This window comes from Tasmannia lanceolata, unplaced genomic scaffold (assembly GCF_043159265.1).
Source record: "Tasmannia lanceolata isolate RefF3 unplaced genomic scaffold, GAP_Taslan_0.1 ptg000013l, whole genome shotgun sequence".
In the NCBI taxonomy this organism is placed as follows: domain Eukaryota; kingdom Viridiplantae; phylum Streptophyta; class Magnoliopsida; order Canellales; family Winteraceae; genus Tasmannia; species Tasmannia lanceolata.
Genome location: NW_027518690.1, coordinates 26,741,882 through 26,763,151, shown reverse-complemented (window position 1 = coordinate 26,763,151; position 21,270 = coordinate 26,741,882). Strand labels below are relative to the sequence as shown.

General features: G+C 38.7%; 1 protein-coding gene across 1 annotated transcript in view; it reads right to left on the bottom strand.

Moving 5' to 3' along the window:
- Positions 1–5,894: 5,894 nt before the first annotated feature.
- The window catches only part of LOC143891382 (pachytene checkpoint-like protein), a 67,056-nt gene continuing 51,680 nt past the window's right edge, over positions 5,895–21,270 (bottom strand). The window contains exons 12-14 of the mRNA XM_077395958.1: positions 6,951–7,078; positions 6,349–6,477; positions 5,895–6,245 (exon numbers count right to left, since the gene is read on the bottom strand). Of these exons, the coding sequence (XP_077252073.1) occupies positions 6,105–6,245; positions 6,349–6,477; positions 6,951–7,078 (398 nt within the window). The 3' untranslated portion in view covers positions 5,895–6,104. The remainder of the gene's footprint in view (positions 6,246–6,348; positions 6,478–6,950; positions 7,079–21,270) is intronic.

Genomic DNA, 21,270 nt, shown 5'->3' with positions numbered 1-21,270 from the left:
GTCTTATCCTTGCACTCTCATTTTTGTATGGTTGCACATTTTTTCTTTATTATTTGAACTAATAAAAAACTAAGCAAAGTAAAGAAAAATTGAATTAGGTTTAAAATTTGATTTCAAAAGGATAAATTTTTTAGAAAACCAATTCACCCTCCTCTTGGTTCCCTTGATCTTTATTTCAATTGGTATCAAAGCCTCGTCTCTATTTTTTAAAATCCTAACCAGTCTAGAGAAAAGATCTTAAAATGGCAAACTACCATCAACACCAAGAAGGTCACTCAAACACCAGGCCACCCTATTTTGATGGAACACATTATGGATATTGAAAAACTAAAATGAAAGTCATTTTAACTCAAGACTACCAAATTTGTAGAGCCATTCAAAATGGATATACCTTGAACACTAGGGAATTAAATGAATGGACCGAAGCCGAACAACAAGCCTCAAACTATAATGCCAAAGCCATGAACTCTTTAATTTGTGATTTGTCACCCGGAGAATTCAATAGAATTTCAAACTTAAATTCGGCTAAAGAAATTTGGGACACCTTAGAAATTACCCATGAAGGAACTAGCCAAGTTAAGGAATCTAAAATGAATCATCTATATAGGCAATTTGAACTTTTTCAAATGACACTCAATGAAACCATTGCCAATATGTACACTAGATTCACTAACTTAGTTAATGGGCTAAGGGGACTTGGGAAACAATTTTCAAATAGAGATTTAGTGTCCAAAATCCTTAGATCCCTAGCTCTATCATGGGAATCCAAAACCTCCGCAATCACCGAAACCAAGGACATGAACACATAGAATCTAGATGAACTAATAGGGTCCTTGATAACTCATGAAATGATTTTCAAAACAAAAGCACTCGAAATTAAAAATAAAATGAAAAAAAGAAAAGGTGTTGCTTTTACTTCTAATGTAGGTGATGATGAAGAGTAAGAGGAGATATGGAAGATGAGGTAGCTCTCTTATCAAGAAGAATCAAGTTCTTGCAAAGGAATATGGCAAACATGAAAAATAGAAAGACCACTCCTCCATTCAAGAAGAAAGAAGATCTTGGTGACAGATCCTCTCAACCTCGATGCTACGGATGCAAGAAAATTGGAAACATTCATCCGGATTGCCCATTCAACAATGAGCCTACTCCAAACAATCGTTTCAAGAGTAGAGAAGGCAAGAAAAGAATAACCGCCACATGGGATGAAAATAATGAAAGCGAATGTGAGCCAAATGATGGAGAAGATTGCATGATTGCAAGGAATGTGTGCTTCATGGCTAACAAGTGACAATCAAGAGGTAAGTACTTTAAATGATGTTATTACTTTAAAAGAAGTGCTTCATTCTTTACAAAATGCACATGATCAACTAGAAATTGAACTTGATAAGAATGCATCTTTTGAAAACTCTCTTTCTAGTTTGACAAAAGAATTTGGGTGGTTAAAGAATGATCATGATTTTTTATTTGATATGACAATGGGCAGAGGTCCAACACTGTGATCACGACAAGAGTTTAACTGGGTATATCCTCTCATGAGAGGATATATTCATTTGAACAAAACCCTAGCACTTTGACTATGAAAAATGGTCGGGATTGGTTTGTCTTTACAGGAAAAGACAAACTTAATTGAGCATGACTCATGAGTTGTGACCATGACGATGGTCAAGACAAAGGTCCATCTTCACAGGGGAAGATAGTGACAATTTGGGCAGAGTCCTGCTGCTGTTTTGACCATAACAAATGGTTAGGACGAGTCTAACCTTTCGAAAAGGTTAGATTAATTTGAGCAGAGATCGGGCACTGTGACCATAACAACAATCATGACAAGATGATCTTCATACGAGAAGACATATTTATTTGGGCAGAGCTCTACCGCTTAGACCATTACAGTGGTCCGGACATGTCTATCTTTATATGGAAAGATAGATTCAAAGAGGGATATGACCGGGACGGTCGGGACAAGTCTATGAAAGGATAGACTTATCTGAGCAGAGCTCCGCCGTTTTGACCATATCGATGGTCAGAACGGGTCTAAACTCATTTCAAAGCAGTAGAGCCTGATGAGGTTGTGACTAGCATGGCCAGGACACATCTACCTTTATGGAAGGATAGATTTGAGCAGAGCTCCGCCGCTTCGACCATAATGAAGGTCAGGACGGGTCTAAACAAGATAAACAATAGAGCCGGAAGGGGATGTGACCAAGATGGTCAGGACAGGTCTATCTTCACATGGAATGATAGATTTGAGCAGAGCTCCGCCGCTTTGACCATAATGATGGTCAAGACGGCTCTAAACTCGATAAACAATAGAGCCGAAAGGGGTTGTGGTCAGAATGGTCAAGATAGGTCTATCTTTATATGGTAAGATAGATTTATTTAGGCAGAGCTTTGCTACTTTGACCATAACGATGGCCAGGATGGAAGATGAATGAAGGGTCAAGGTTCCAAAGAGAAATAATTACCTTAATTTTTAAAAGATGGGACCAGAATGTGAGTCTTTTGGTTAAGCATGTTAACCGTAAGACGGACATTCCTCCAGGGTAATATGATTGCTTATCCAAGGAAAGTGATGTTATGGGTTTGCAACCATGACTCTGGACAAAAAGAAAGGTTTGGAATAACCCCTAGTTTTGGGTGAAAATGAACTGCGACTGGTGCACATCGGGCTAGAGTAATGACATCCCTAGTAAGAATTGAGACAACCCGGGGACACTTTTCTAGACTCACTGGACATGCCCTAAGTGGGCCAGAGGTTTAGTGTATTCCTATTTTGGGAATATGCTCACATCTCTCCAGAGTAACTGGTTTTGGCTTTTCCTAACTCTAAGCTTAGCATGCCCTATGTGGGCATGGTATACATCTACGTGCGTATGCTGGGCTTATGCATTGTGATGAAGGCTTAAAGGTTCATCTCGCCGAAGTGCTCAAACAACCCTTATCAGGAGCCCTGGTGCAGCGGGAGGTTCAATACATCATCGTTTTAACGTCACCACATGGGTGACGTGCAAAGAGGTGGTGCTTTCACATCAAATGGAGATGTGACAAACAGCGATCCGGGTAATAACATCCCAGACGCCACCCATCCGTCCCAAGCGCTAGTCACTCACAAGGGTAATAGGTATGCAAAACATGGTGTGTGCAGTGTTTGACATAAAATAAATGGGTAAGCCTAGGTGCCTCCCGAGGCATTTTCGCACAATTTGGCTACAATTTAAAGCATTGGCTCAAGCAAACGTGCAGAACAAGCGTATGGTACTGAAAGTAAATCTAACACTTGTTTTATTCGGTCGTAATGAGCATCCGTAACTTGCAAAGTGTTCGCAACTTACGGGTGCCCCTAAGAGCTACATTGGGTTAAGGATAACCCTAATAAAGGTGGAAAAAGCCAAGTTATTTGATTAAATTCTCCGAATATGCCAAGTCAAGTCAATATAGAGCTATAACCTTTTTATTTTCAATTAATATTCATTTTCCCCAGCAGAGTTGCCAGTTTGTGGGAGCCGATTTTTTCCCAAGCACGCGGGGCGGCAGGGGATCACCACGTCGGGTTCTCTGGGACGTTAATCTGCGCTTCTTGTGAACTCGGGATCATGGTCCAGATTTCACAAGAAAGTGAAACTCAGAGTCTCCACCCAGGTTAGGGCCTAGGACCCTTGCCTGTTCTTCCAATGAAAAGGAGATAGGTATCCGAGTTTCATTAGAGGAACAGAAACCAGAGGGGTTCTTTTGCTCTGGGCCTAGAACCTGTAATTTTGCTCTGTTTATTAAGGCATGGTCCATACAGATATCAGGGTAAGGATTATGGTTACAATCCGAGAAGGTGTTAGGCACCCCCTCTTGCTCGAGTAAATCCGGTCTCTTGACTTGATTTGTCACTTTTGAAGAATTTAATTAGGATAACTTATCGTTTTATCCTTTGTTTGGATTATGCTTAATTCCAAAATGTAAATAAAATGAATTTACAAAAGAAAGAAAATAAGCGGTTGTTATCCTGATTGAGATCGTATGCTGTGATATGAGTCCCGAAAGGTCTCATAGCTGACCACAATCAGGTTGACTAAATCAAACGGAAAAGATAGTACAAAAGGGAGAAGAAACTCTGGGTTTATGATTCCCTCTATTTGTTCAACACCGTGGAGCGCCAGGGCTCTCGTCTCTGTCTTGTTTGTCTATGGTAGGATCGAAGACAGAGTGGTGGGATAAGGCATGTAGCCATATTTACAGAGAGGAGAGGGATTACGTTACAGGCTCTAGGGCAAAAGGAGCCATAAATCCCATAACTACCCTGCACCAAGTTTTATAATAGAAATGTAGAAAGCTGTGAAATAATTGTAAATTTACCAGAGTAGCGAGAGAGCTTGTCGAGAAATCAACGGCGTAACAACGCTGATTAGACGAAAGGGCTTCGGGTTTACCTAGATTTCGGCAGAACAATAGCGCTGCTTGGATGAAGGAGCTTCAGGTTTGCCGAGATTTCGGCAGAACAATAGCGCTATTTAGATAATAAAGCCTCGCGTTCTCCGAAATTCAGCAGAACAACGATGCTATTTTGACGAAGGGGTTTTGGGTTTGCCAAAATTTCGGCAAAGCAACGACGCTATTTAGATAATAGGGCCTCACGTTCTCCAAAATTCAGCAGAACAACGACGCTATTTTAACGAAGGGGCTTCGGGTTTGACGAGATTTCGGCAGAATAACAGCACTATTATTGAAAAATAGCTCGTAGTTCTGCGAAATTCAACAAAATAACGATGCTATTTGAAGGATGTCGCTCCGAGTCATCTGAAATTCAACAGAATACCGACGCCCAGTGTGAGCTACCTTAGAATTTCTCTATTGTCTCTCTTCTAAAGTAAAGAAACTAGGATTTTTTGAGATTCACAAGGAAAAACCAAAAGAAAATCCTCCGAAAACAACTCTGGAAGTTTAAAAATAAAAACCAGAATAGTTAAAAATCTGATTTTACTCTTACCTCCCATATTTATAGGGATTCGGGTCACATTTTTGAAGTACGAAATTTTCGCACTCTGCGAAATGGTACCATGGCACAGGTCGGCAACATTTCAGGAAATGTGATTTTTCGTCTTTTTTTGTTTCGAAAAACGTATTTTTTCGTCTCTTTTCATGGGTGTTCGGGGAGTTTCGATAGACCATCACTCTTCCGTTTAGACTTCGAATCGCACGCGGTCAGATCCGTTGGATTCCTCGTTCTGAGGAGATTCCAATGAACCTAATATCGATGGTTTTCGGAACACGAAGTGTTTTTAGTAAAACTGAATGTTTTTTACTCAAAGCTAACTTCTCGGTTGAAAGGCCGTGTTAAAACGGACTTTTTGGCCGTGCCGTGAAAGGCGGGATACCGTGTAAAGACAAGCTTTTGTTACACCTCTTGGGTAAAGTTCTTTTTTGAAAAGTCTTCCTAGTTTCATAACCTAGAGAGAGATTGAGAGAAAGACTACATGTGCTCTGGTACTCGTCATGAGACTCTTTCTTACGACAACCTATCATTAGTTTCACCTTGACAAAATTGGGCGTCTACAGAAGGGCAAAATGGTCTTTATTTGGTCTGACAAATGTACTTTGTCTGTGTCAAGGCGTAAAGTTGTAAAAGCTCAACCCGAATTCGCAAAAATCTCACGAAATATTTAGAATCATAAGATCTGTTTTTTCACCTTGCATCGTCAATTTTGGAAGATAAACATGCAGAGCAAATCTGCTTCCTTTTAAAAGTTCCAATTTTTTAGTTGTCTTGATCTTGTTATTTGTAGAGATGGGCAGAACAGGCCGAGTTTGGGAAAGAACATTTTCCACAATTTTTCGTTTTTTTCATTCCCCGCATTCAAAAAGGGCAGAACTGTTAGGGAGAAGGGTTAAACAAACGCAACTTTAACTCTCTGAACATTTTTCACGTATATTTTTCATGCCAAGGTTTTTAAATAGGACATAAATAGCTGCTGCAGTAATGCTTGTTAGGATTATCATTATATCGACCATATGAATTCTCAAAGATAGTGGCCACTGGTGTTGGAGAAGTTGAAATAGTGGAAGATCTCAAAAACCTATATTAATCACATCGTGGCTTTACAACATGAACAGAAAGCTCAAGTGGGTAACTCAGAAAGCTCTCTTCTTGCAGTCTCTATCAAGGAGTATACAAACTTACTAGAGTCGCAATTGTATGGGGTGGGAATCGCAGCATGTGTTAGGAAAGGAAGCTTTCTTAAAGCTCTTCCACTTAAACCCTGCAAAAACATCCAAACAACCACAAGATCAAGTATAAGCAATAGTTTATTGATTTATTTAACTGAACTGAAAAGTCATTCAATGTTTCTTCTAGTTACTAACCTCACACACTTCCGCGGCTTCAAGCAATTGTTTGGATAGATGAAGCAAACCGTGTGGCTCCTGCATGTCAGATGAATTGAGATTCTCTCGTAGGCTAGGATAGCTTGGAAGCATGTGATGATCTTGACCCTAGAAATCACATCGGAGATAAATTAGGACCTGAGAGAAAGTTCCCCTTATTTAAATAAATTTAAGAACTAATGTGTTTTCTACAACAATATTTGTATAATTTGTCTACTTCAGCAATTAGTGTAAATGCATTCTCATGCTCTACTATTGCTAAACCTATGCCATGTCCCGGCATTTTAGTACATATAGTTTTAGGCGCTGTTTCTTTTGGATTTTGAGAACGGTTTGATAGTGCAAAACTGATTATTTGACTCAAAATGAGACGTAAATTTGAGTCCAACAATCGGATTTGGGTTCACAATCAGTTCTCAAAATCCAAAACAAACAGGGTCTTGGTAGATTCATATCCTTCAAAGGATTTTCATGAGGTCTTTGAAAATTCAAGAACATGAAATTAATAGCCTCGCAGACATTTTAGCAAGTAATAAAAAGTTTAACGAGCAAGAGTTTGCACAGTGGAAAAGAGTTTTTACCTCGCAATTCAATAAAATCCCAGTGCGTAGAAGTTCCTGCAAACATGATTTCAGTATTTCATAGCGTGCCTGAAGAGTAGGGGGGCCAACATATGCCTTGATGTCTGCTCGGTCAACAAAAGCAATATCTGCAACCTAAACAACAATGAGTTCACATGCTTTGAAAATGTGGAGGATTATTGGCACGAAAGATAATACCGACAAAATAAGGTTAGCTTCCATGCACGAGTTAATTGATATCATATGAAAAAGATAACAATACCAATAATGCTAACAATGCTAATAATGAAACTGATAGAAAAGTGAACAGAGCCAATAGTGAAACTGATAGAAAGGTGAACAGACAACTCATGAACAAAAGATCAATGTGATTACACAACAAGAATGTAAGTCAAAGGAATGTCCAAATTAATGCCGCAACCAAATCAAACGAAGGGAATGGGGAGAAGTTTACAAACAAGAAAAAAAAGAACTGCATAGCCAAGCTCATTAACGTTGTGGCCCAATGATGGTTTTACAATCAAGACCTACATAGTCAAGCTCATTACCGTTGTGAACCAATGCAACATGTTTTGAACACTAGAAAGAATAATATGCAAACTTCTTCTGGCGATTGACAAAAACCGAATTAAAACATGAAGAATCAAAGAGTAAAATTTTCCTATCTTTGAAGGAAGCTTTATTTATTAGTTTATTTATTTTTTGTCCACTCCAATTTACACCAAAGGGTCCGTCAGGTTGTTTTCCAGGGAAGGAAACGGGTACAAAGCTGACTGAAGTGGTGTGGCATCCTAGTGTGTTAGAGTGTGTTTGATCGTTGAGGGAAAGGGAAAGAAGTGTTGCTAGCAAAACAAGGGAGTTTGAGTACATTCATCGTCTCTCAAAACTCTCCTTCCTAAGGTGGGTGGCGTTATCAATAAACTCTCCTTCCAAGTAATGTGACAGCATCATCTCTTAAACGACTGTTAGAAAGCTTGAACATGCTTGCGATCTGCTGCTTCATGCGACGATACCAAGTAAAAACAAGAAGCAGGTGACCATTCCTCCAAACAGAACAACAATAACTCCAATTACAACAATTGTCAGCACCATCAATATGCAAGAAATGATGTCAGCCGCTGTCACTACGGCCCCCCTATCTCATTGTCGACAACCAAAACCCTCTCAAAAAGCCTAATCACTGCCTCCTGAACCTGCGACACCACCTGTTGCTCCTTTCTATCATTCTTCAATTTGTCACAGCTAGCGACGAAATCAATGCCAGAGTTTACAGAGATCTTTGTTTAGGGTGTTTAGGGGAAACGACATGGACCCGCTCATAGCAGCCATGAATAGGTTCCTCTATGCGAATCTTGCCGAGATCTCTTGTTGGTAGACCATGAGCTTGACTCAATGTCAATGAGAGAGAGAGAGCTTAATGGAGCCATACTTCCATTTTTTGCTCGTTAGAGATGGCGAATGGAAGGGGCTGATTAATATAGTATTTAATGCGAAACATTAATGAAAGTAACCATTCATCATATGGATGCTAACTATAAATATTACAAATCAAAATGAAAGACAACAATTCAACTCAACTCAACTCAACTATGCCTTTGTCCCAAACTAGTTGGGGTTGGCTAAAAAATGAAAGACAACAAAAACCTTAAAATAAATAACAAATAAAACCTAAAATATGGTACCTCTTTTCAATGCATCACTTTGACGAAGGCAAAAATTCCTTACTGTAGAATACTCACGAAGGCAGAAGGAAAATTATCTCGGAAATTCTTGATGATTGGACATTTCCTACAATTTTAGCCGACACTCAGAATTTATTGCAGACACACGTGTCCTGCCATGTCCGAAATGACTTGGGTGTCGAGACATGTCGACACTCCTTTGGACACTTTAAAATGTACTACTAGGATTGTTAGAGTTAATGTGGGGTTGTGGAGACGTTTTTGTACATGTCAAGTATGAAAGTCTGTTTTATTATTGAATATTGCATTTACCTATTTTATCATTTACTCTTCTTTTGGCTCTTCTTTAACTAATATTAGTTGTTATATTCTCCCCTAAACAATCTCTTATTCCAATACAATGCTCATTGTATCTACTATACTCATTGTATCATATTGATCTCCCTTTCTCGTTGTATGTTGGAGACAGGAGAGAACTAGATTAAATTGATGAAGGCATTGTTATTTGATTATCTCGTGTGTGTGTGTGTGTGTGTGTGTGTGTGTGTGTTTGTGTTTTAGATTATAGTTGATTAATTCTAAAATTTATTAGTTTATTAAATGAATACCATATTTATATTATTACAAATTATGCTAGTGATCAATAATTTTATGTGAACATACGTGTCACCATCTCTAGAATTTTAGATGTTGCCATGCCAGACAACTTGTATCCATGTCGAAACTTGACACACGACTCTGTATCGACAAATCATTATTATATATGTTTTCTATTTTAACCATGTCCCAGCTTCTAAATTTTGGGGCTTTGCCGTGTCTGACACTCCGTGTCCGTGTCGACAAGTAACACTCGTGTCCATGTCCATAAGTAAAATAGGACATTTCATGTGTACTTAACTCTCCCCTATATTTGAAGATAAAAAAAGGCACAAAATACCCTTTAGGATAGTTTAACGGGCCTAAATTGTGCTAAAATTGGAAAAAAAAGAATTTTTTCTTAATTTGGAATTTTGTTATTAAAAAACAGGAATGCTAAACTGAAGGGCACCCTGGCAAAAACCAGCTGCAAGCGCGCTTTCATTTGATCTGTGTCACCAATATGCAATTATGTAGGAACTGAAAAAAAAGTAAAGAAAAGAAATAAAAAATGCACATCGTTGGCGTGGATCCAACGGTACCCTTGCGGCTGGTTTTTGCAAGGGTGACGTTTAGTTTAGCATTCCTTATTTAAAAAATATATGATTTTGAACGAAACACAATCTAGTTTCTGTGCAAGCTTTCCTATTGGCATGAAATGTTCTGCCCATTTCAGACAAAATGAGATGGGATTGATAGTTATTGTTTTCATGAGGAAGGAACAATATCCTCGATATATCCATTGAATACATGTATTTCAAGACAGTGACTAGATTAGGGTTTATGGACGATTTTGTTGAGAAATATGTTTTGCTTCAATTGTATGTTAGATGTATGATTCAATTGAGGGAATGCACACAAGGGAATAAAAGATGGAAACTACATAATGCGAGCATCCCCAAATTCCAAGAATTCAATTATTCCCCATCATACATGCCTCAATTGAGCATTTTTTCCATATGCTACAAATTTCTGAGAAGGGAGTTTATGGTGTATCAGGTGGGAAGACCTTTTCATTAGTATCAGTTCGTGATAGAGGTTCCTGTTGAAATGTATTGTATTGTGTCCATGTGCATTTAGTTTTTTTATATAGCTTATTTGCTTTTATTTTTTGTTTCCCTTCATTAAAGGTATTTCAATTATTTGCAATAAGATAGTCAATGGTTTAAAATTTCCACCGAAACCGATACAAAACGACCGAAATGTTTCAGTTTGCATCTCCATAAAAACCAAAACCGAAACGATCAAAATAAATAATTAAAAATCTTAAGTGTAATAGCGGTTTACTATATTAGTATATATTACATAATTATCTGGGAGGCTCAGCACTAGGGAGGCTTTAGACCAGATCAATGATTATTTGACAAAGTCATCGGTCTTAACTCCGCCTAAAATAGGTAAGCTACCGAAATTATATATGTCAGCATTTGGGGATTCTATGGGGAGTCTTCTAGATCAAGATAATGGCTCTGGATATGAACATACCGTGTATTATTTATGTCAGATTTTAACAATGCCAAGCATATGTATACGTCGGTTGAAAATTTATGTTTTAACTTTGTATGTTTCTTGAAATAAGTTAAGACACTACATGTTCCTGTTTTAGTATACTTGTTCACAAGCTTTGATTGTTTAAAATATATGCTATCTAGACCGATGCTGAGAGGACGAATTGGAAAATGGATTTTGGGTTTAACCGAATTCTGTATCCAATATATGAGATTTCATACGGTGTAAGCCCTTACAGTCCCTTATTTTTCAAAAAGTATTGTACGGACCACAATATAGGATGATCCAAACCGTCCATATAATGGGCCATAACGTAAATAGGTTGTGCCCAAAAAATCATTTCCATAGGATGATCCTAGCCCTCCGATCTATAGATGAACTGGGGTAAATAGGCTGTGCCCAAAAAATCATTTCCATAGGATGATCCTAGCCCTCTGATCGATCTATAGATGAACTGATTTTTTGCGCACAACCTATTTACGTTATGGCCCATCACATGGACGGTTTGGATCATCCTATAGTGTGGTTCGTACAATACTTTTTGAAAAATAAGGGACTATAAGGGCTTACGGCATATAAAATCTCCCAATATATGCCTCAAAAAGGCGGTTAAAGGTCATGTATTAGCCGATTTTCTAACTGACCATCCCAATATGGATTTCAAAATAAGTACATTCAGGGACATCGATACTGGATTCAACAGTCTTGTCAGAAATGGAGTTAGGGTTAGAAGAGAGGAAGAAGAAGAGTAGAGAGATGGAGAGTCTCCACTAAAGGGGGCTCCTCATGTATACGATGTATATATAGGCCCAAATAGGGCATCCAATGTACAATGAGCACTACACCCTAAGACTACAAGTAATACCTAAACTACCCTTACATGTTATTCAACACTCCCCCTCAAGCTGGAGTGTATATGAAATGGAACTCCAGCTTGGTATAGATAAAACTACAACAACTGAAAAATAGCAAAAAGTACATAATCTCAAACACACATCCAGCCTGGTATTACACTCCTCAAGCTGATGTGGTAAATACATAATGAAAAGCATAAACAAAAGATAACGGCCACCATGAACAGCATCGAGGCCAATGGCCATAAAAAAAGAGCAACTCCCCCTGAAGTAGCATGACGGCGAGAGCGATAAAAAACAGCCCCCCCCCCCCCCCTCCCCTGAATGAGAGCTCGATAAATACATCTGCAAACCATGAAGGATCGAACGGTGACACCTCGACAGGAAAATAACAACGATCCATCAAGAAAAATAGGCACACCAAAGGTGCGTAGAAGAGCAACGATGAAGCACCAAGAGCGGGAACACCGACTAAGCAGCAAAACGCCAAGAGAAGATAACCACCGATGGGGAAACCATCGAAAACAAGGTCGACGGGGAAACCGTCGCCAGGAGAGAAGAAAAAAAGGAAAAGATAACCAACAACCGATAGGAAAACCATCGTCTGGTGACAAGGTTGATAGTATGAACATCGTCGCCTGAAGGTAGGAAGAAAAGGAGGGAGAAGATAACCAACCAACAATGGGGACACTATCGTCTGAGGACTAGGTCGACGGCATGAACATAGTCGGCTGAAAAGAGCCGACTAACGATGGAGACACCATCGCCAGGAAAAGAAGGTCGTCATGAAAAACGAAGCAGTCGCCTGTAAGAGAGCCGACCGATGATAGGGAAACCATAGTTCGGAAAAGAGAGGTCGACGGGAAAACGAAGCCGTCGCTTGTAAGAAAGCCGACCAACGATGGGGATACCATTGTTAGAGTATATGCCATGGAAAGCCAATAGAATGACATTTTCTAATCAATAAAGATTTATTTCATGACTTAAATGGGTATTTACATTTATGAATGTATGTGATATGCTTATTTTATTGACACATGTTCGTCCTTAGGTAGCATAGTAGAAATGACATGCTCAAAGGATTCACAAATCCAAGGGAGCAAGGAGATATGGCATCTCGGTTCTATGCAAGCCTTAATAGTTCCTAGTTGGGAAAGAGACTGGACATCTCTTTCTGTATACAACTAGCATCAGTCTTGCCTACATGCACGTGACATGAGGTGACTTATCTCGGTCATCTGGGTAGTGGACCCTAAGCAAGAAGTGTGGGTGCGACGATTGGATCGCGTTACTGAACAGGATCAAATAAAGAACAACTTCTGGACAAGAAAGTATAAAGTTGTTCTTCCAGACAGGATCCTTCACAAGTCCTTAGACCTGAGGGATCTTATAGGTCTGCCTGTCCGTTCTAGGGTCTTAGTCTATCTTATAGTGATTCTATTTTTAGAGTCACATTTGTATAGAGTTATATCCTAGAGCAAACCCTCGAGACCAATAGTGATACTCAACAAGGGATTCTTCGCCCTAAAATTTAGGAATTGACATCTACAATTTTATCAGAGCGGTAGACCTATTAAATAGCCTGGCAAGGCGGATTTGATAAAACGTTTATCGGAAAGTTTTATGAAACATTGAATTGTTTTCAAAGGATTTTACAAACGCATTTGGAGGCCGAACACCGCTTGATCAAAATGGTATACCAAGAGTGGGCCAAGGGGGTAAATGGTGTCCACCTCCCGTATGACTCAACTCGGTAGATGTGGTTACGAAGAAAGGACTTGCACATACATGATGTGATTAGGGATAAGATGATCTGACGGCCATCTTCAGGATTTATGAAACATTGAATTGTTTTCAAAGGATTTTACAAACGCATTTGGAGGCCGAACACCGCTTGATCAAAATGGTATACCAAGAGTGGGCCAAGGAGGTAAATGGTGTCCACCTTCCGTATGACTCAACTCGGTAGATGTGGTTACGAAGAAGGGACTTGCACATACATGATGTGATTAGGGATAAGATGATCTGACGGCCATCTTCAGGATTATGTCTCGATAGAGACCACTGACCTAATGCGAGTGTAGTTTAACAATAGAGCGAGATCACAGTGGGGCCCACCATAGGGTTCTGCAGGATTGACCGTCGGATCCCTGCGACGATCCCACTCACAACTCGAATGACCCGGTAACATCCAAATAGATCAGGGTTTCGCATTTTATGTAATTGCACGGACGGATATGATCCGTTAGATTAATGTGGATATAAAATAAATAAATAAATATATATATATATATACATGTCTTTGTTAGGAAAGTAACAAAAGACAGTAAGAGAATTTTTCGAAGACAAATTGGAGCCGTAATAACTCCCATTAGATGTGAGTTATTAATCGATTAAATCATTTTAATTAATTATTAAATTATTATACATTACTATGTATTATTAATTTGATTAATAATTATCATAATAATGTGTAATCCAAATGAGGATAGTTATTCCCAAACCAGTTTTGCAAAAGTTGCGGAATTGGAACGGAATTGGTAATTGGGATAGGACTACACATTTGGATAAGGTTTGTGGGGCCCACAACACTCCTAAATCAGTTAAAGAGTTGGGGAAAAGAGTCACAATTGCTCAAGGACTTTGAGTTGCACTCAAATTCCTTGTTGGATAAGAATTGCTAAATTGTAAGATCTACAAAGCAAGCAATTTGTTTCCAACACTAACTCTTATAAGATAAGGCCACAAGGGCTAGAGGGTGGCATCCATACACGTTCTCCCATGTATCTTTAGTGTCCCCACATAGCCTTGGAGGTTTGGGAGAGTCTCATTCACTCGAGGAGTCTGAATTCAAGTCGGTTTCTCAATTGGATTAGAATTGGGAGAGAGAAACAAGAATTTATCAAACCAAAACTCTACTTTATATAAAAGAGAGAGAGGAAAACGAAATTTCATGTGTGGAATACTCAAAAATTCGCTCTCCCTTGCATCCCCCCTTTGGAAATAGTTTTCCATCTGTCTCTCCCTCTCTCTCTATCTCTCTTCCAATTGAAATAGTTTCAAAGAGAAAGGCTTCAAATCAATTTCTCTATTCTCTACAACAAAGGTACTGATTAGATCAGATCTTAAATAGGTGAATAAGAGTTATTCACATCCACAATAGTCTAAGCAAATAAAAAGAATCCATCGGTTGAACTTGCGGGGTCCGCGGCGTTTAGAACAATCGCAACCGTTCGAGGAGTAGATCAAGCAGCGTGATTCCTTAATTTCTTCTTCAAAGAGGTATTTATTTATGTTTGATTAACTTAATTAACTAATCTAGACTCCAGGATCTTGGGCAAAAGCAAGTTCAAAAGAAAATTTTAAAATTCTATGCGATTTTTGTTCTGCTGCGCATAGCGATCTTGCCGGAAGGGGATAACCTTCCTTCAAGTGGTATCAGAGCAGCTAGGGCTCAGATTAGGGGATTAAATTAACCAAAGATAGATCATGCGGTATATCCGCTGTGAGTCCGGACGTTCTATCCCGGCTATCTGAGGTTGTTAGTCCGTAGTGTTAATTAATCAACATATGGACTGTTGTGTAAAGATCTGTAATTTCGACACACTCATTGTGATTTTTTCTTTGATCAACCTTGATGGTTAAAAAGTAGACTCGAATACGAGTCCAACGCATCAAGAATCATCAAAATCCGATGAGCGGATTGGGTGATATGATTTTTACAAAGTAGGGCAAAAGTGGAGCCTTTTGCTGATTTTTATTTCGGAAATTGCATGTTTTATTTCAGAATGGCTCCAAAGTTGTGAGAAAAATTTATAGCCAAAGATTAAAATTTTCAAACATTATTTGTGTGTATTCTAAGCATAATCAGTAGCTAATATGGTAATCCGAATATTTTTCTCCCACTTAAAATATTCGAAAATATGCTATTCTGAAAGGGTTCCCGATAACCACTATTTTGAGTTGTTTTCGCTCAAACGATTTCTTTTTTACGCGAAATTTTTTGTGGTGACTTCTGACATCATAAGGAATGATTATATTAAGTTTCTTTAGATGTCAGTAGTTTTTATGGCTGAATTAAAAATTATTTGATTTAATTCAGGATGTTGGGCAAAAAGGATTACTCGACCTCTATCCATGCATGAGATGCATATGGATAATATTTGTGGATGTTTGTTATTTATTTTTATGGTTTGATATTGCTGGAATGTAGCAATTAAAAGTCCGCAATGTAATAATTAATGATTTATTGGTTTATGTACTCCCTTTGGGCAGTTGTGCGGACAACTGGTTTCCCATGGAGAATTTCTTTTGATGTACATATTATTTAGGCTAGTGTAGGACACTAGGGTAGTTTATTTTCTTTTTACATCAGAAGTAATGAAGAAATAAAATTGCTCTTGAGGTGATCAACGAAGAATCAAAGAACTTGGACATGGCGATGCTTCAAGAAGAGTATAGATGATGGTAGACCTCGATTCTATCGATTCATAGAGGGCGGACGCATTCTTCATGATTCCTACTGATCTAAGATACTTCATATGATGAAGTATATCAATACCAATAGCTTTGAAAAATCACCTTGAGGTCGGCGGATTTTTCCTATTGTGAATAGCTAATAGTTGCTCAAATTTCACCCTTAATTTTGGTAATATGGAATTATGGGGATTAAGTAACTCTAAAATGGTTAGATAATTATAAAAAGGTTAGTGGGAGAATCCCCATAAATCCAAGATGCCAAAATTAAGTTTATGGATGTGGTTGGTTTACTTTTCTGTGGTTTGGATGTGTGGTGGATGATTGCATTTTCCTTTCCTTATGTATGTATTTCCATTGGATGGTTTATTTTAGATGCATGCATAGGAATAAGTTTTTCCCACTTAAAAGAAACCCTCTTTATAAAATATTAAGTTGTAAATGGGAATTTAAATCGAAAGGATTAATCTCCATGGCCTTCCATAGCCATCTATTGGGTGGCTAGTTTAGAGAACAAGACGATCATATGCCAAAGCAGAAGCCGGTCTTGATTTTCTATCTAGAGTAACTAATAGATTCTTATAAGGATAAGGGATATTTGCAAAATACATTAGTCATATGTCAAAGCAGAAGCTAGTATGTTTTGTAAAATGGTTCCGAGGCAATGGGTGTTAACTTAACCAAGCAAAGAATGTTGATGCCCAAAGGATAGATACATTGCGATGCTTGGAGGCCAAAATCAAATCGGATATCATATTAACAATATGATGGATTAGATGAATCCACTCATACTTAACGAAGTTGTTGTTAATGAGCATCTGATGCCCATTGGAGAAATCATGTTATTTCTCTTGATTTATGTGTCTGAGGGGCACATAAATGTGACAAACAATGGGCAGTACCATTACAGATCAAAAACTTAGATCTAATGGTTACCTGTCATGATAAATCTAAAATTGTTAGTCTTGCTAATTTTATGCCTCCTCACAGCAACGAAATTTCATTGGATCTTGACTACTGAGGCACCTTAGTTGCCTGGTCCCGATGCTCCCCAAGATGTCAGGGACAGAGCCACAAAATAGCATGAAGATGACCAAATGGCTAAGTGCTATATCCTTAGGTCAATGTCGAACGTGTTGCAACAACAGCATATTGGAATGGCTTCATCCATGGATATTATGTACAATCTTAGGGAGATGTTTGGACAACAAAATCACAGTACCAGACAAATAGCGATTAAGGGCCTAGTTTTCACAAAAATGGTGGAAGGAACCCCAGTTAGAGATCATATGTTGAAGATGATGGGCTATCTAAATGAGCTCGAAGTTTTGGGGGCCATGTTAGATGCTGAGTCGCAAGTCGACATGGTGTTAGCATCCCTACTACCATCATTCAATGACTTTGTCATGAATTACAATATGAACAAACTGTCAATGACGTTGACAGAATTGTTGAATCATCTTCAATCTACTGAGGATCTTCAGAAAAAGAATAAAAAATCCTCTCTTAGTTGAAGAAGCTAATGTAGTCTCAACTCCCAAACCGAAAGGTAAGGGAAAAAGAAAGGGTAAAGGCCAAGGTTCCAAGAAAAATATTTCGAAAGTTAAGAACAAGAAAACTTTCAAGAAGAAGTCAACTAAATCCAATGATGCATGCTTCCACTGTGGAAAAGTTGGTCACTGGAAGCGTAATTGCAGGGATTACTTAGCAATCAAAAAGAGTAACAAGAATTCTGAAGGAATGTTGCAAATCTTTGTGGCAGAAACCAATTTGATTGGTCCTACTTATTCCTGGTGTGTGGATACTGGTGCAACCTCACACGTATGCAATTTTTTTAGGGGTTCAGGAAAAACAAAAGGTTAACTAAGGGCTAACTCTACCTACATGTTGGAACGGATGCAACGGTTGCAGTCCAAGCTCTGGGTGATCTACTGCTAGCATTTTCAGGAGGATATTTACTTTTAAATAATTGTCTTTATGTACCTTCCATTAGAAGGAATTTGATTTCAGTTTCTAAATTATTGATTGATGGTTATTCTGCAAGTTTTAATAAAAGTAGTGTTTTTATCAAACATGGTAATTCCTTGATCACAGAAGGTACACTAGTTGACGGATTATTTATAATAAATGCTTTAGAAAATATAAGTAACATTGAGGATATTCCTATTCAAGATATTCCAAACCTCAAAAGGGCAAGGAATACGACCAATCCTACACATCTATGGCATCTTCGATTAAGCCATATTAACCTAGATAGGATTACAAGATTGGTAAAAGACGTTCCATTGGATTCTATCCAAGTGGAACCTTTTCCAACTTGTGAACCATGTCTTCAAAGTAAAATGACCAAAATTCCCTTCAAGAGCAAGAGTGGAAGATCCCAAGATTTGTTAGAGATTATACATAGTATTGTCTGCGGTCCCATTTCTCATCCGGCAAGAGAAGGGCTGATATACTTCGTGACTTTTACGGATGACCATTCAAGGTACGGATATTTGTACCTTATGCGACGTAAATCTGAGACCTTTGAAAAGCTCAAAGAGTTCAAGAATGAAATAGAGAATCAGTTAAATAAAAGAATAAAGACTCTTCGCTCTGATAGAGGTGGAGAGCATCTCTCAGATGAGTTTAGGGATTACTTAAAGGAAAATGGAATCATCTCTCAATGGACCCCACCCGCAACACCAGAATTGAATGGTGTTTCAGAACGTAGAAATAGGACTTTGTTGGACATAGTCCGGTCTATGATGAGTTTTGCAGAAGCACCTATGTTTCTATGGGGATATGCCCTAGAAACGGCGCTCTGTCTTAAATCGTGTCCCAACTAAATCAGTATCATCTACTCCATATGAGATATGGACAGACAGAAAACCCTCATGAATCATATGAGGATATGGGGGTGTTCCGCACATGTTAAAAAGATAAATGCTGATAAGTTAGAGACAAGAATCGAAAGGTGTATTTTCATTGGATATCCTAAGGAAACAAAAGGTTATATATTCTATAACCCAAGTGAGCAAAACTGTTTTGTAAGCAGGAATGCAGTATTTTTGGAAGAAGAGTTCATCCAAGATACTGTCAAGAGGGACATGATTGCCTTGGAAGAGCAACCTGAAACTCTAATGAAAAGAGAAAACACTGAGCAAGAGCCCACTATACCTATACAAACACTCCGACGTAGTAGAAGAGTGATCACACAACCTGATACATTAGTTTACTTGGGTGAAAAATGTTATATGATTTCAGATATAAATGATAATGATCCCCTTAACTGCAAAGAAGCGATGTTAGACATCGATGCGGGAAAATGGATGGAAGTTATGAAATCCGAAATGGACTCTACGTACACTAACGGGGTCTGGACATTAGTTGATCCAGCAGCGGGCATTAAGCCCATTAGATGCAAATGGATCTTCAAGAAGAAGAAAGGCCCTGATGGTAAGGTAGAAACTTACAAAGCACGGTTAGTGGCGAAGGGATATAGTCAAAAAGGCTGGAATTGACTACGAAGATACCTTCTCACCAGTAACCATGCTATTATTAGGATTCTATTAGCTATCTCAGCACACTATGACTACGAGATATGGCAAATGGATGTTAAAACCGCTTTCTTGAATGGAAACATTCAAGAGGATATCTATATGATCCAGCCAGAAGGTTTTGAAGCTACCAGAGAAGGAAGTCAGAAAGTGTGCAAGTTGCAAAGATCCATTTATGGATTAAAGCAAGCATCCCGCAGTTGGAATCTTCGTTTAGATCAAGCAGTCAAAGAGTTTGGCTATACACAAAACGTAGATGAGGCTTGTGTTTACAAAAAGGTCAGTGGGAGTGCTGTAGCATTTCTTGTTTTGTATGTAAATGACATTCTACTCATTGGGAATGATGTTGGAATGTTGTCTAATACAAAAGTATGGCTATCTAGTACCTTTGCTATGAAGGATTTAGGTGAAGCGTCTTATATCCTTGGCAGATTCCAAGAAAGGGTTAATACCTTTTAGGCATGGAATCAAGCTCTATAAGAAAATGTGTCCTAAGACATCTGAAGAGAAGGAAGAAATGAATAGAATTCCCTATGCTTCGGCAGTGGGAAGCTTGACGTATGCTATGTTGTGTACAAGCCCAGATATTTGTTTCTCTGTAAGTGTGGTTAGTAAATATCAATCAAACCCAGGTCCGGAGCATTGGACGACAGCTAAGCATATCTTTAAGTACCTCAGAAGAACTAAACATTATTGTTTAGTATTTAGAGGAGACGAATTAGTCGTTTTTGGATATACTGATGCGGATTTTCAGTCAGATGTTGACAACATGAAATCCTCATCAGGTTTTGTCTTCACCTTAGCTAATGGAGCACTGTCATGGAGGAGTTGCAAGCAAGACACCACGGCGGACTCCACAACTGAGGCGGAATACATCGCTGTGAGTGATGCGGCGAATGATGCGATATGGATGAGAAATTTATAGACGAAATTGGAGTCGTGCCCTCTGTTGAGAGACGTATTACGCTGTAATGTGATAGCAGTGGGGCGATCGCTCAAGCAAAGGAACCAAGGTCTCATCACAAGTCAAAGCACGTCCTTTGCAAATATCATGTGATACGAGAGATTATCGACAGAGGGGATGTGACCATAGCTACAGTAGCTTCAGTGGACAACGTGGCAGATCCTTTGACCAAGTCCCTTAATCGAAAGGATTTGGCAAGCATCTGGAGGGAACGGGTCTAAGATATATTCATGACTGGCTTTGAGGGCAAGTGGGAGATTGTTAGAGTATATGCCCTGGAAAGCCAGTACAAAGACATTTTCTAATCAATAAAGATTTATTTCATGAGTTGAATGGGTAAACATTTATGAATGTATATGATGTGCTTATTTTATTGACACATGTTCGTCCTTAGGTATCATACTAGAAATGCCATGCTCAAAGGATTCACAAATCCAAGGGAGCAAGGAGATATGGCATCTCGGTTCTATGCAAGCCTTAATAGTTCCTAGTTGGGAAAGAGACTGAACATCTCTTTCTGTATACAACTAGCACCAGTCTTGCCTACATGCACGTGACATGAGGTGACTTATCTCGGTCATCAGGGTAGTGGACCCTAAGCAAGAAGAGTGGGTGCGACGATTGGATCGCATAACCGAACCAGATCAAATAAAGAACTTG